The 15,348-nt window shown below is 32.0% G+C and overlaps 1 protein-coding gene across 18 annotated transcripts in view; it reads left to right on the plus strand.

Moving 5' to 3' along the window:
- Positions 1–15,348, plus strand: part of LOC127739383 (peripheral plasma membrane protein CASK-like) — a 229,056-nt gene that overhangs the window by 170,963 nt on the left and 42,745 nt on the right. For 15 of the 18 annotated variants that reach the window (XM_052251086.1, XM_052251085.1, XM_052251094.1 and 12 more), the window contains 2 exons: positions 2,335–2,484; positions 4,376–4,462. In XM_052251086.1, the coding sequence (XP_052107046.1) occupies positions 2,335–2,484; positions 4,376–4,462 (237 nt within the window). The remainder of the gene's footprint in view (positions 1–2,334; positions 2,485–4,375; positions 4,463–15,348) is intronic. The other 3 variants (XM_052251096.1, XM_052251092.1, XM_052251101.1) reach the window with 1 other exon arrangement.

The following is a 15,348-nucleotide window of genomic DNA, read 5'->3' on the forward strand; positions in this document are numbered from 1 at the left end:
AATAGTTTATTATACATGTAATTATTAGCATCACCACATAAGCTCTTGTCCTTGCCCAGAAATCTTAACCTTCATGTGCCCAATAAAAAACAATGATTTTAGTGCTTTTACATTGTTAAAAATGTGAGAAATGATGTAACTAAAGTCAAATTTAACCTGATTGGAGGTGATAATCAGATAATCAATAAGTTTCCCTCTAATTCAGCTTGATCTTCAGTTGAACAATACTTTGAAACCTAACACAGTATGAAAATTATGTTAGCTATAGCTCTGGTTTCTGTTGGAATGTTTCATTAATGTGTCTATGTCAAGGCTAACAAACGAGTCCTGTCATGTCAAAAACAGTTCAGTGTGAACAAACTACCATTTTCTTCTTTAACAAGAATTAATTGAGTTCAAAATTTGTAGATTTTAGCTTGTTTTTCAATCCCATTGCCTTGTACTTTAACTTGACTGTCAAGCAATCTATTATAGTTGTAACCAGTAAAAGGTGTGTGAATTAAGGAATGGTAGTTCTGAAAAATTGCCACACCAATCATTAAATCAGAGTAATCAGTGTTAAGGTTACTGGCAGTGGGTGCTCATGATACCATATTGAATGTTGGGATAAACAGAGAACAAGATCTGCTTTGAGAAATGTCGTTTTATTCTTATTGTATTTAACTGCATTTTATAGAACTGATCAAGTTAGTTTATTTTCTATGGAAGGAGTGTAAACAATTTATTTTAGTTTTTTCTGTATGTTGGTATGTAATCCTATCTTTACTTGGAAGTTATATTTAAATTCTCTTCTTTTCCCTTACATAAATCTTCTTAGGTAATCAATCCAATTTGGTATTATTGCTAACATTACCAGCTCTCTAAGGATTTGTCATTTTCTACTGAACCTAATTAGCTGCTTAAAAGAATCAAGACAACTTTGATAAATTGGTAGAAAATGATATGTTTGCATATTGAGTAACAAATTAGCCAATATTTCATATTTGTAACGAGCAACCTCAAAACCATTGTTTCCACATATAATTTATAAAGTGCAACATACAATCTTTCTGTTGCATCATTATTGATTTCAAGATAAAGTTTAGATGTACTGAGTATTTTTCATTGAAAACATTCCTTTTCTCTGTGTTCTTGAAATTTTAATTCTATATTTTATAATTGAATAATTACTTTATTTATGTATGTTCCATTAGAATCCGTAATTTTGTATGGCTAACAACAATTGTGAGGAACTCCAATATCATATTATATATCCAAATGAAATACAACAGCTATGACTGCATGTGCTATCCGTGACAATGTTAAAATAATGCATTGATAAACAAAGGAAAAGCTTGATATACTAGTAGAGTAACTCTTAATTTCATGATTGTAACATAAAAATGTAATTGTAAGAATTGAATGCTTCCTTTTATAAATTTATAGGGTTTTAAAAATGTTGATCGTGCTCACAATTTTAATATGAAGCGCTTCTCCTCTTCATGCAAAATGTGCTTTGGTAAACGCTTTTACATCCCAATAAAATTATAAAAAGAAGCATTCAACTCTTAATTAATGGTATTTTTTTGTGGGTATGAGTGTTCGTGAAGCCTTAGGTGTACTGCTTTTATATTGGAAGCAGATGTATGAGTACAATGTCCTAGCTGCATTAAAGTAGTGTTACCAAGTATTTACAAATAAAACTTTTAGGTTTTGGGTGGGTTTTTTTTTGTAATTCTGTTAAAATCCATATGGAGTTTCTACTTGAAATATCTTGTTCCTTCTGTTTAAGTTAACCTATAACTATATCTGGTCAAGGTCTGGCAAATACTTACAATTTCTAATGATATAGGGCTGATAACATAATTACTGCCCCTTTGAGTGTGGAAAGTGTATTGCTTGCAAATTTTGGCATAATATTGTCTATACTTTGAGTTAGAGCTAAAATAACTTTTGTATAGCTGATGTTATGAAGTAATTACATGAGACTATATAAATTTGATACAATGTTGAATCCCATCCATTCAGCCTAGATTATTGTTAAAGTTATGTTATGATGGACATCATTTACATTTAGAAAAGTTAATTTATTAGCATTTGAAAATCAGATTTTGAAAAAGATATTGGGATTGGCAGTCTCTGGTCAGTCATGCTCCTCATGATTTGAAGTGGTGTCATGTTTTCTGATCAGTTGAGTTTTGAAAGTATTTTAATGTCTTATGTAGATGCAGTAAAAGTCTATTCTATCAATTTCTGTAATTTTTGCTTTGATTCAAAGCAGATGTTTATATGTGGAAAATGTTTTGAATAAGAACTTTACTAAAGTACTGACCATAATGTTTTTTTTTATTTCAGTTATACGATAAAATCAACACTCAAACAGCTACTCCAGTCCGCCCTCCACCCTCCGATGCTGTCCATAAAACAGGGGAGGTAAGTGGTGACCACAAAACAGCTATTCCAGTCAGCCCTACACCCTATGATGCAGTTAAACAATCAAGGGAGGTAAGTTGGAGTTCTCTCCCTTATTCCTATTCCTGCAACAGTTTTTATGTTGTGAATGGTGCAAGTTAGAAGTTTTAGTTGTTATGAGAATGTCTTAGAGCATTTGATATAGTTATAAAATTAGTATTGGTGTCTGAATATGAAATATTTTCTGGTTTATCCCTTTGACATAGATTGTGTACTGGATATGCATAGTTACATAGAGAGAATTGAAAACTGGTTGTCAAAATTGGAAATTACTTCAAAAAAAGTCACCTGACAGCTAAACCTCCCTTTCAATTATGGAAATTTTTGGAATGTCGTTCCAGAGATACAGGACTTAGAAGACAACAAGGTTTTTTTTTAACGACCTTGACTACCCATGAGGGTCTTGCAGGGTCAGTATTTAGACTGTTAGATTTAAGTCAGGTTTTCTTGAAGATGGTTTAGTATAGGTTAGCTCCCTTCTGGTTTTGAAATTTTCAGGTTTCTCTTTCCAGAGTTGAATGCTGTGATTCCCAGTGACAAAAAAATGTGGAAAAACTTGAGTTTGCATTCAAAAATCTCAAATTTTGAGAAACAATTTTTTGCTTAGATTGCAATAAAAGTTGATATATTGGTACAATTGATTCCTGATCTCAAAATTGGAGTAAAAACTAATTATTTGTTAAATAATCTCAAATTTTGAGAAACATCTTTTTGTGCAAGGATATTAATTAAAATTGATATGTATGTATAACTTATTCCAAATTGATTCCATTTGTGAAGCACTTTCCATCAACAACCAGGCTCCTGACTTAGGACAGGCATTTTGCTTTGTTTTTATCCGAAATAATTATTTGTCTATGTGCTACACACAAAAATATGCAAGCAGGCCCTTCCTGACATCTTCAATTTTCTAGTTTTCTCTTTTTGTCTGTGCATATGTTCATTAGTTCTGCTATTTTGATTTGTTGAGGTTCAATCCAAAATCTAACAAGTCCCCCTATGATGGAGATCCAAAATCTAACAAGTCCCCCTATGATGGAGATCCAAAATCTAACAAGTCCCCCTATGATGGAGATCCAAAATCTTACAAGTTCCCCTATGATGGAGATCCAAAATCTAACAAGTCCCCCTATGATGGAGATCCAAAATCTTACAAGTTCCCCTATGATGGAGATCCAAAATCTAACAAGTCCCCCTATGATGGAGATCCAAAATCTTACAAGTTCCCATATGATGGAGATCATAACTTTGAAAAGCAAGTTCCAGATTAATTAATTTTCAGGACTCGTCTAGGTAAGTAAGACATAAGCATGGCCACAGAATATACATAATACTTGCTACCAGTTAAAGCACACTACCACTAGAACAAACAAACAAAATTGTTAAGTATGATTGATGTAGTACCTTTCTTACTGACAAATGTAGTTACATAAATAATATGTACTGTTAAAGACTAACAGAATGATAGCTCTTAGTGTACTTTCTATTTTTGCATTTTGATCAAGCTAATGTAAAATGAGCCTATCCTATGAATGTGAAGAAAAGCATTGAAATTATCCATATTAAAATTAATTACTGATCAGAAAAAATCATAAAGATAGTTCAGAGACGGGTTAATTAATTCTCTTTAGAAATGGCCAGGTTACTGTCTTTGAAATTGATGCTAATGTATTAGGTTTTATTGCATTGATTTTGTGGAAAATATTGAATATTATCCATTAATTCTAGAGTTACTTCTTTATGAATGATTCCAGTGAAAATCTATAAACAATATAACATCTTCAAACATTTTATGTAGTTGTTTTTGTTTAGTATTTTCTTCTGTGTATCAGATAACCTTGAAGTAAGCATTTGCCTTTATTTTTTATCAAAAAATAGTAACTCATAGCTAAGCATTTAACCTTCAAGTTAAATTTAATTACAGGTTTTGGAAACAATCAAGAAACGTCCGTCAGAATATGCAACAGTCTGTGAAGAATTATCGCAAATCTTATCAAAGCCACATATCACAGTAAGTCATTATATTGTCATGGTTCTTAGTCAAGCTACATATCATGGTAGGTCACAGATCTTAGTCAAGTATCATATTATGGTAAGTCATCAGATTGTCAAGGATCTTAGTCAAGTCACATAGCATGGTTAAGTCTGCACATTGTCACAGATCTTAGTCAAGTCACATAGCATGGTAAGTTTGCAGATAGTCACAGATCTTAGTCATGTCACATAGCATGGTAAATCTGCAGATTGTCAAGTCACATATGGTAAGTCACCAGATTGTCACAGATCCTAGTCAAGTCACATTATATGGTAAGTGCAGATTGTCAAGGATCTTAGTCAAGTCACATGGCATGGTAAGTCTGCAGATTGTCACAGATCTCTGTCAAGTCACATAGCATGGTAAGTCTGCAGATTGTCAAGGATCTTAGTCAAGTCACATATGGTAAGTCACCAGATTGTCACAGATCTTAGTCAAGTCATATTATATGGTAAGTCATCAGATTGTCAAGGCTCCTAATCAAGTCACATATCTTGGTAAGTCACCAGATTGTCAAGGATCTTAATTCAAGTCACATAGCATGATAAGTCACCAGATTGTCAAGGATCTTAGTCAAGTCACATAGCATGGTAGGTCATCAGTTTGTCAAGGATCATAGTCAAGTCACATAGCATGGTAATTCATTAGATTGTCAAGGATCTTAGACAAGTCACATAGCAAAGTAAGTAATCAGATTGTCAAGGATCTTAGTCAAGTATCTTATTATGGTTAATCTGAAGATGGTCTAAGACCTTAGTCAAGTCACATAGCATGGTATGATAAATTTGTTCTTTCTATAAGCCATACAGTATCAAGTATATGTACCTCAGGCATGATAAATAAGTTCTTTCTATGAGCCATATTGTATCAAATATATGTACCCAGGCAGGATAAATAAGTCATTAGTATCAAGTATATTTACCTCAGGTTTGAGAAATAAGTTTTTTCTATGAGCCATAGAGTATCAAATATATGTACCCCGGGCAGGATAAATAAGTTCTTTCTATGAGCCATACAGTATCAAATATATGTACCCAGGCAGGATAAATAAGTTCTTTCTATGAGCCATACAGTATCAGATATATGTACCCAGGCAGGATAAATAAGTTCTTTCTATGAGCCATACAGTATCAAACATATGTACCCCAGGCAGGATAAATAAGTTCTTTCTATGAGCCATAGAGTATCAAGTATATGTATCTCAGGCATGATAAATACATTATTTATATGAGCCATGAAGAGTCAAATATATGTACCACAGGCAGGATAAATTAGTTATGTCTATAAGCCATAAAGTATTGGATATATGTACCTCAAGCAGGATAAATAAGTATCAAGAGATATACGTATGATATATGGGTCATGAAGTATCAAGAGAAATATGTCCCTACAGCTGTAACTTCCCTTTAGAAGTTAGGCATTATCATTCAGAATTAATTATCTCAAAAAGAGATGGAAAGATTTTATTTCAGATAATGATTAATCTTACATAAAGATAAACAATTGAGTTGTTTCCCTTGCACCATACTTGTCAATATACCTGCCGACTCATGAATTTCAGTAAAACTAATTCCTCACTCTTTATTGATCACATTCAATGTAGGGTCATTAGTGGTTAAAATAAAATATTGTATTCACAGCTGTATATATTAAAAAGTCCCAAATTTGATTTACTGGGTAATGGTCAATTAGTACTGATCATAAAACTATATAAGTAAATAAAAATATCAGTTTGTATTGGAGATTATATATTTAGAGTTATTAGTATCTGGTTAAACATAATAATCTGATTGGACTATGTTTGGTAAGTTTGTACTTTGTTAGATTGATTTAGATCAGACATATCTTAGAATATGTCCTAAATCTGTATTTTACATATCTGAAGTAAAAATCAGTTTGATTTCACATGCCATTTATCTATTTGACAGTTGTAGTTGAATATTAAAATGCTATTGATGTATAAATTGGATGTTTTATTATCTCCTTCAAAAGACTACCTTTTTGATTGAGATTTTAATGTGGATTATTTGTGTAAAAAGATTAATCTTTGATGTTTTTGCTGATTTTTATGTTTTTTTGTTTGACTAACACTGAGGACCATGTCAGAAACAATTCCAGTATACAGTGCACAATCTGATCGGATACGAATTTAGGAATTTTTATACGACCGCAAAAAATATTCGTCCGAAGACACATTGGTTTTCGTACTCTAACTTTAGTTTAAGTGAATGGATCTCTATGGAATTTTACCATAAGGTTCAATACCACAAAAGGAAGGTTGGGATTGATTTTGGGAGTTATGGTACCAACAGTTAAGGAATTAGGGGCCAAAAATAAGCATTTTTGTAACTTCCAGACATAACTTGTGTGTTTGTGTATGGATCTCTCTGACATTGTACCACAAGGTTCCATATCACAAAGGGAATGCTGGGATTGATTTTTGGGGGTAATTGCCTAAAAATTTTAGGAATAAGGGGCCAAAAAAGGGGCAAAAAACAAGCATTTTTCTAGTTTCATGACAATAACTTGTGTGTAAGTGTATGGATTTTTCTGAAATTGTACTACAAGGTTTTAAAAATTTTAAGTTCTTAGACCACATTCATCCTGTGTCAGAAATCTATGCTGTGTCAAATATTTAATCACAATCCAAATTCAGTGCTGTATCAAGCTTGAATGTTGTGTCCATACTTGCCCCAACTGTTCAGGGTTCGACCTCTGCGGTCGTATCAAGCTGCGCCCAGCAGAGCATTTTATTTATTAGTAAAAAGCCAGAAGGGTAGTATCTATCCATAAGACCTCATCCACTTTGCAGACCTTCAAGTGAATCTATCTTGATGATTTACCTATTATTATGTATCATCAAAGCCAAATGAAATTATACTTTGTGCATGAGAGGCAATAAAGGCCCCGGCAGGATAGTAGTTTAAAGGCTCCAGCAGGATAGTAGTTTAAAGGTCCCAACAGGATAGTAGTTTAAATGCCCAGTAGTTTAAAGGCCCCAGCAGGATAGTAGTTTAAAGGCCCTAGCAGGATAGTAGTTTAAAGGCCCTAGCAGGATAGTAGTTTAAAGGCCCCAGCAGGATAGTAGTTTAAAGGCCCCAGCAGGATAGTAGTTTAAAGGCCCTAGCAGGATAGTAGTTCAAAGGCCCATTTTTGATTTATCATGACAAGTTACAGGTCAAGTATAATTTTCACGATTTTAGCTTTTCTCTTTGTTCAGTTAAAGCCCTTTCCCTAGAATTAAATTTTTGATGAAATACTTATTAATTAGTAGATTTCTGTTCAAAGGGAAATAACTCATTTTTTAAAAGACAAAATGACATTTTGGATTTTTTTCCTTTTCTTTGGTAAATTGTTTGAAGAATTTAGTGGTAGGTTTGTTTGTCATTCTTGAAGATATTGATTTGATAATTAGTATATAGTTTTATCATGACAAGTAACAGATCAAGTTGGAATTTTGTTCCAGTCTGATAATTTTGTGCAGAGTTATGGTCTTTGGACATAGAAAATTCACTTAAATAATCAGTTTTCAACAGTTTTTTTCGTCATGCTTGAAGATTTTGACTTGATATTTTTATGTAGTTTACACCATGACAAGTTATAGATCAAGTTAGAATTTCGTTCCATTACAATGAATTTGTAACCGGTAGGGGACTATGTATTGCCATGCAATACTCACAGAATGCTTGTTTATTATATTTTATATTTAAGTAAATAGTAAAAATATGATTATGGTAAGGAAAATGATTTTCTTGAATTATAACTTTATAGGAAGATAAAGTTCTATTTATTTTGTTTTGATTATGCTGCACTGTTTGTCTGCTCAACTACAGTTTTCAAGGTACATAATATTTACCAGGTAGGTTTGCAGTATACACATATTTTTATGATATAAGAATTGTCAGGATTTCCATTTCAATCAATCATTTACAGAATGAGAGGTCGTAGAATGTAATCAGTATTGGCCAAACATTAAAAATCATTTCTCAAAGACCATGGGAGGGCTTACTTTTGTCCTAAGTTTCTAATGGAAAGGATTGAAATGCTGAAGAAGAGTAAGCAGATCCTGCTCCACATGTAGAACCAGTCATATTGCACATGTAAGTTCAAATTGGTTGATAAGTCTCATTCTGTGATGTCACATTTGAGGATTGTGGTTATAACAAATGGAACATATCCACTGTCATCTGTCAAACAGATATAACAGTCAACCAACTCATGATGGCATCCGTAAAGTTTTTGAAGGGATGACTTGAACTTTATCACTTGGAACTCTTTGTTTAATAGCTTCCTTGTAGGCAGTAAACCTCTAAAGCATTTTCAACGGCAGATCAGGCTTTAATAGATTATTATGTAACCAATAGGTTTTCCACTTAGTTTTTAAATGTGTTGCATATCTTGGAAATAAAGCTAATTAGAGAAGGCTGTTTTATGCAGATGCTATGGCTGTATAATTAATATTTTAGAAGCACAGACAATTTGTTTTCTTTCCCTATAGAAAATAACTTTTCTAAGCCTACAGTGTTACTGAATCATGACATAAAAAGCGTGAATGAATTGATTATATAGTCCCTGTTTCTCACCATCATTTGATGAATCTTGACATTATTCCCATCATACTCCATTAATTAAATCAACATCATCTTTTAGCTTTTGTTCATACCTTTAAACTGTATCATCTGTCAATGATAAAAAAACCTGTTGGTGAAAACTCATCTTCTGTTGCACATAAAAACAACACTATTATCTTGTGTAATGTTTGCACTATTTCATAGGATGCTGGTTTCTGTTTGGAATTAAGCAGCAGCTAGATTGAAGACTTATAGGAAAAATGATTAGATATTCTTCATAACCTATGAGGAGTATAATTATTGTTGGCTCAGGTGTTCAGATATAGATTTTATTTAAAAATCACTTTATTGTGAGAATTGAAGAATTTCTATAAATGGCAGACGCTATAGAGGACAATTTAAGGAATCAGCAGGTGAGATCTGTTATTGCATGCTCTTTTATACTATTTGGAAAGTTTCATCCCAAGATTTATCCAAACTTGTGTTTTGATTTTTTGTTCTGAGACAAATTTTATAGAAACCATGTTAGATCCCAATTCAAAATGAAATTAGAAACATAACTATCTTGCATTATTCCTGTATATATGTATCAAAATTCTCTATAGATAATCTTCAGAATTAATTTTAGGAAAGATCTGGTGACCTCTCTTTTAAAGTTTCCATCTGAAGATCTCTCCACTTGGAAGTTTGAAAAATTGACATTTATGCCAGGAAACACCCTTACCTTGGGATAAACTAGAAAATAGTTTCTCTCTTTGATTCGTCCAATGTAAATAAAACAAATGCAATATATGGATTGTGATTGACTTCCTCTGTGCTGCCTAAATGACATCAAACTGTATAGCAATCAAATCTTGACCACAATACCCTCTTCACAATGATATTCAGCCAGTTAAATTCTCAAAATAATAAGATAAGGCTTGTCCAGGGTGGATAAATATAAGGGGGAAGTGAAAGAATCTGCTTTTCTAATCATTAATGAAAATTTCAAAGTAGATTTAGTCGGAAATAGCACAGGACAATTGAATAGATGTGTGATGTATCAAAAATTGTCCACATGGTTGGAACTGTTTTTAATGTGTAAGAATAAAAGAAAGTATATAAAACACTTAACAAACCAAATTATTATCATTTCATTATGAGTGAGAATTGGATATTGCTTGAAATCAACGAGTTATTTAATTTCAATATAATAATGATCCTTCGGTGAGTTTATTATTACTATTTAGATTTAAAAAAGAGAGTTGATGTCAAGCGATATCCAATTCTCACGAGTTGATAAACCTATTTCTCGTAGGTCAACACTCTCATTGTGTTAAATTAAAAATTCTATGAATCGTTGATCTAGTCTTTTGCACATACCAGTATGACGTCATATGTAAAAATATGGAGATGTGGTATGATTGCCAATGAGACAACTATCCACCCAAGTTTAAATAGGCAATCGTACTGCCTTCATCAATGAGAAAAACCCATACCGTATAGTGGCTATATAAGGCCCCGACATGAAAAATATGAAACAATTCAATTGAGAAAACTAATGACAGCCTAATTTATAACAAAACAATTTACAAAAAAAATATGACGGACATGAACCAATGACAACCACTGAACTACTGGCTCCTGACTTGGGACCGTCACATAAAGAATGTGGTGGGGTTAAACATATGTCCTGTTTTGGCATCAAACTTTAACATCAGACATTTTAAAACTTTTTTCACTCTTCTGAATGTTATACAATTTGACCCAAAAAGAAGAAGATTTTCAGGTGAAAATTGTGATTGTTTTGTATATTATTGAATCGTCCTGAACATGCATGACATATTTGCCACTGGACATTTAGCAAAGAACAATTAAGCAATATATTATTGTAGAAATTACATTTTAAATTTAGTCATCTATGACCTAATGAATAGCCAATGGAAATGTCGTAATATAGTTTTCATATCATATCATATCATTTTTTCGTATCACACTCCGTGCAGTGTGATAGGAGATATATCTTCATGCAAGAAATAGATAACAGGCCACAACCATAAAAGAATTATCTAATTTATGATAGAATTGATTAAATATTCTGTCAGAAGGTAACTGTGTCCTTGAAGAGTTTTTAAACAATCAAATGACAATAACAAGCTTTCTGTAAAGTCTTTGGTATACAAGAGCTGATATTTGATCTGGTGAGCCATTGTGATCCTCAATTTGAAAGATAAGACTTATCTTATTTGTAAGCAATTATAGTTTTGATACATAATTATACCATATAAGATGTATGTAATGAGCCATTATGGAGTATAATTAGACCTTAAGATATATGGATCTGTATGAAATGGGATGTTTATTGTAATTTTGAGGGTAAAGATTGCATAGATTTCTGTCATGCAATCAAAACCCTTGTATGGCCAGCTTGATAGTTTTTCCAGACTTTATCACTAATTTTGAGATTGTCCTACTGTTCCTAGTTACAATGCATATTTGATTTGTTGTGTGGCCTCAACCATGTGTTCACACTTTAGGCCATAGACAACAATTAGTTTCCCTATTAGTTCTTTATATCATTTTGTCATGAGGGGTGGACAGGGGGTACCCTTCTCCCACCTCCCGCCCCCTATCTCCCACCTCCCACTTTTAGAACCTTTTTTTCTCTCCCACCTATTTTTTGTATACCACCTCCCTTTTGTCTAATCTTTTGTGCGTGTAATGTACAGAACCCCCCCCCAATATATCCAACATATAACAAAAAAAGAACCTTTACAACTCACAAATTTTGCCCATGCACATTCATACTGTATGGACAAGTCAAGAGATGTTCTAAAAATATTACCTTTCTGTGCCTGCCCTGAATCACTCCTTCCATCAATATATCAGTTAGAATAAAACAGCCAAACATTTATTTCAACTCTATTCTTTCTTTTAAAAATTTAGAAATTAATGTGAAAGAGAATGGAAAAAATCACGATAATTAAAGGGAATTATATTTGTGGACAAAGAAAATAAAGGTCATTAAATGTGGTATTTGGCCTTTAGTGGTCTGTATGTATTCAATGTTAGAGATCTGTTCATTTACTCCTATGCATAGCCACTTCACAATATTTTTTTTTCGTATTTGTCATATGGAATATTAGGTTTTTTTTTATGAAGTTATGTACCTTTGAGCGAAGAAATGTTACACCTGGCACTGTTCATTTTACATAATTGATTGTATATACATGAAACTTAATTATAAGATTGATGATGTTTTGGTCCTATGTGTTTTCCTAAGTTATGACATTTGCAATTTCTAGTTGTTTACTCATATATAAGGCTTGACGTGAGTATTGAGGTTTTCTAGAATAATAGGATTAAGTAGGGTTTAGTCATGCTGTTTTCACTAATGAACCTTTTTATTTAAGACTGCATGACAGTTTGATAAAAAAAAATGGTAAGTCTGTTAAGATGAGAAAGTAGTACTATTATTTTTTATATTCATAAGTATTACTTAATGATAACAGATGATGAAGCTGTGTGAAGGCTGCACATTGAGGGTACAAATGGGGGGATGATTTTGCTTTTGGTGTTTATTGTAGAGTGAGTAAACTGTTGTATACCTCTTTACACTGTTACTTGACATATGAAAATTATGTTAATCATTGAAAAGTGATGTCAGAATTAAGCTGTCTTTTTAGAGTAACAATTTTACACTATTTATTTACCAAAGAAAGGATTTAATTTTATTTGTTTTTAACCAGCTGTAAAAAGTGATCTTTCTATACCCTCGTCCATTTGCTGTTGTTTTCTCAGAGAAAATCCATCAGTACCAAGAAATGGATTTGTAAAGATATATAATTATTTTCTATTGATCTTTGTGGCACAAAAGAATTCAGCATAACTATATTTCAAAATTATCCATCTTCATATTTACATTGCTTTATTCCCTCAAGTATTTTAGACAGTAATTGCTAAAGAATAACCAAAGTGGTATGTTTTTGTTAGATGTCAGCTCAACTATTTTGATAATTTTGTTCAAAGCAATCATACTACAGATGACTTCCATTCATCTTCTGTAAATTATAACTATTTTTGACATCCTTTTTGAGAATTTTTTTTTCTGCTGATTATAAATTACGAATTTGAACAATCGTTTTCTCTTTTTCTTTAAACCTGATTTGGTATGAGTCCATTTAATGACCCTGAAATTTATTATTTATAAACAGGAGTATAACGTTTTCATTAAGTTATAATTTCTGATGAATATCATTGTACATGTAAGAACACAAGTTTTCACCAAAAACATTGCTGATTTTGTTACTTTTTTTCTGAAATAGCTGGCATATATAGTTTTTGACCTGTCAGTCCTTCAGTCATATTAGTTTCCTTATGCTTAATATAATTTGATTGTGTGTTAAGTCTAAAGGGGAAAGCAAAAAAAGTTTTAATTTGACAATTCATTTTAATAGCAGAGCTCAATCTCAACTATCCACAACCCATTGTCTGTATTAGTTTAGAAAGAAATCATGTCAGTCAACTCCTTATATCCATCTTTTTATACAGAAATTGATGTTTATAAGTTATTAGATTGAAACAAGGTAAATAGGGACTCTCAAGTAGTGACAATATCTATTCTTTGTGGGAAAAGGAAAAGTATCACATGTAATTTTCTTTGAAAATGTTTATGACTGCTTTTGTTAATAACAACTAGAAATTCAGTGATTTGATTATTTATCACTAATTTTGCCTCTTCTTGATTGGAACATTTTGTTCAGTTGATTAGCTTTATTTCAAGAATTACTTAAGGAATGCAGGATTGCATAAATAAATCAAATTATTGGAACAAAACTGAGAAAATTGCTATTTGGTGGACTAAGTCACGTTTCTGTAAGAAAAAAGATCCAATCAACAAATTCCTTAATTGCAACTGGTACCTTGTTATTACTGGTTTTCTGATAACCTGCTACTGACACAAAAAATGATGACAATGCATTTTATTGGGTTTTTTCTTGTTCTTAATTGGTGCCAATACTGCTGTTAAAACTTGTTTTTATTTGAGTGGCTAAAAACTTTTTGACTGCCTGTCTTCATCAAGAGTTTTGCAAAGTGATTGAACCAAGAACTTATTTTTGTATTTAGTAATCAACAAAGTTGTTGTTTTGTCAGAGAGTGGCATTTGTATTGTCCTGAGTGCTAAATGTTCCTTTTCAGAATAAGTACTTATGATACAGCATCCATATATTGGAGTTTGATTAGCGTTCATGCATCTCAATTGCAGTCATTTTATGAGGGTGCAGCCCAAATAATTCCTCCCTATGAAAATAACCATATAAATTATTACTATAAAGATACCTAATGTATAAATCCTGTCTAATATGACCATAACTTGTCATTCCTTCAATGAAGTTTACTTTATAATTTACTGCTATGTAATTACCATAAATTAATATTTTGATTACTAAAAAACTATTACAGTGGGGATATAGATACACATATTATCAATTGTATCTATTGGTGGAAAGGCTTGACTTGTCATATCAGCTGGAAGAACACCACAATAGACCTTCCAAAAAGACCCCAAAAAAAAGATTCGGATATAACAGTCCATTCAGCTACTGAAAGCTAGTTCAAAGCCAATTTCTAAACCATAATAGTCTTATTAGAATATTATTTAAAGTGAATATTTACATTATTTTTAAAATTTAAAGTTTATTAATTACATTTAACAAGAAAGACATTATCCCTTCCATATACAAGCAGCAATACGGCAGTTTATTAAAATACTGCTGATTTTGGTTATTGGTTTTGTGGCAAAGCAGACAAGACCTGTCATTCTTGTAACATTTTATTGTGACAGTTTAGTTATAAAGAACTAAGAACTGTTTAACCTCATATTTCTGTTTTGCGACAGAAGATTCTGTTGTCACACATCAGCCAATCAAACTTCAGATAACCAGAGTGGCTTTTCCTCCACTTGACTTCCTCTTCTGAGAGATTTTTTTGCTATACATTATTAGAAAGCCCATAAAGATAATTTTTTGAATGTCGGTAGGATTCATTACTAGTGAGATATCACCCAGTATTGATCCGATTATTGCTAAGGAAGATGTGTATATATTTGTTATGATTTTTGCTGAAGTTTATGATATTTGACAGTAAAGGACAATTGCTATAAGGTGATTAGGGTTTATGGGGATTTAATTAAGTCTGTTTAATTAGAGGATTTTTGGGAGTCGGACTGGTATCATATACTTAACAGGTAAACATTTGTTGTTTTTCTTGTGATTATATAAAATTGACCGATTTGTTTACTATAGATTGGTA

Source organism: Mytilus californianus, unplaced genomic scaffold (assembly GCF_021869535.1).
Source record: "Mytilus californianus isolate M0D057914Y unplaced genomic scaffold, xbMytCali1.0.p SCAF_4, whole genome shotgun sequence".
Classification (NCBI taxonomy): domain Eukaryota; kingdom Metazoa; phylum Mollusca; class Bivalvia; order Mytilida; family Mytilidae; genus Mytilus; species Mytilus californianus.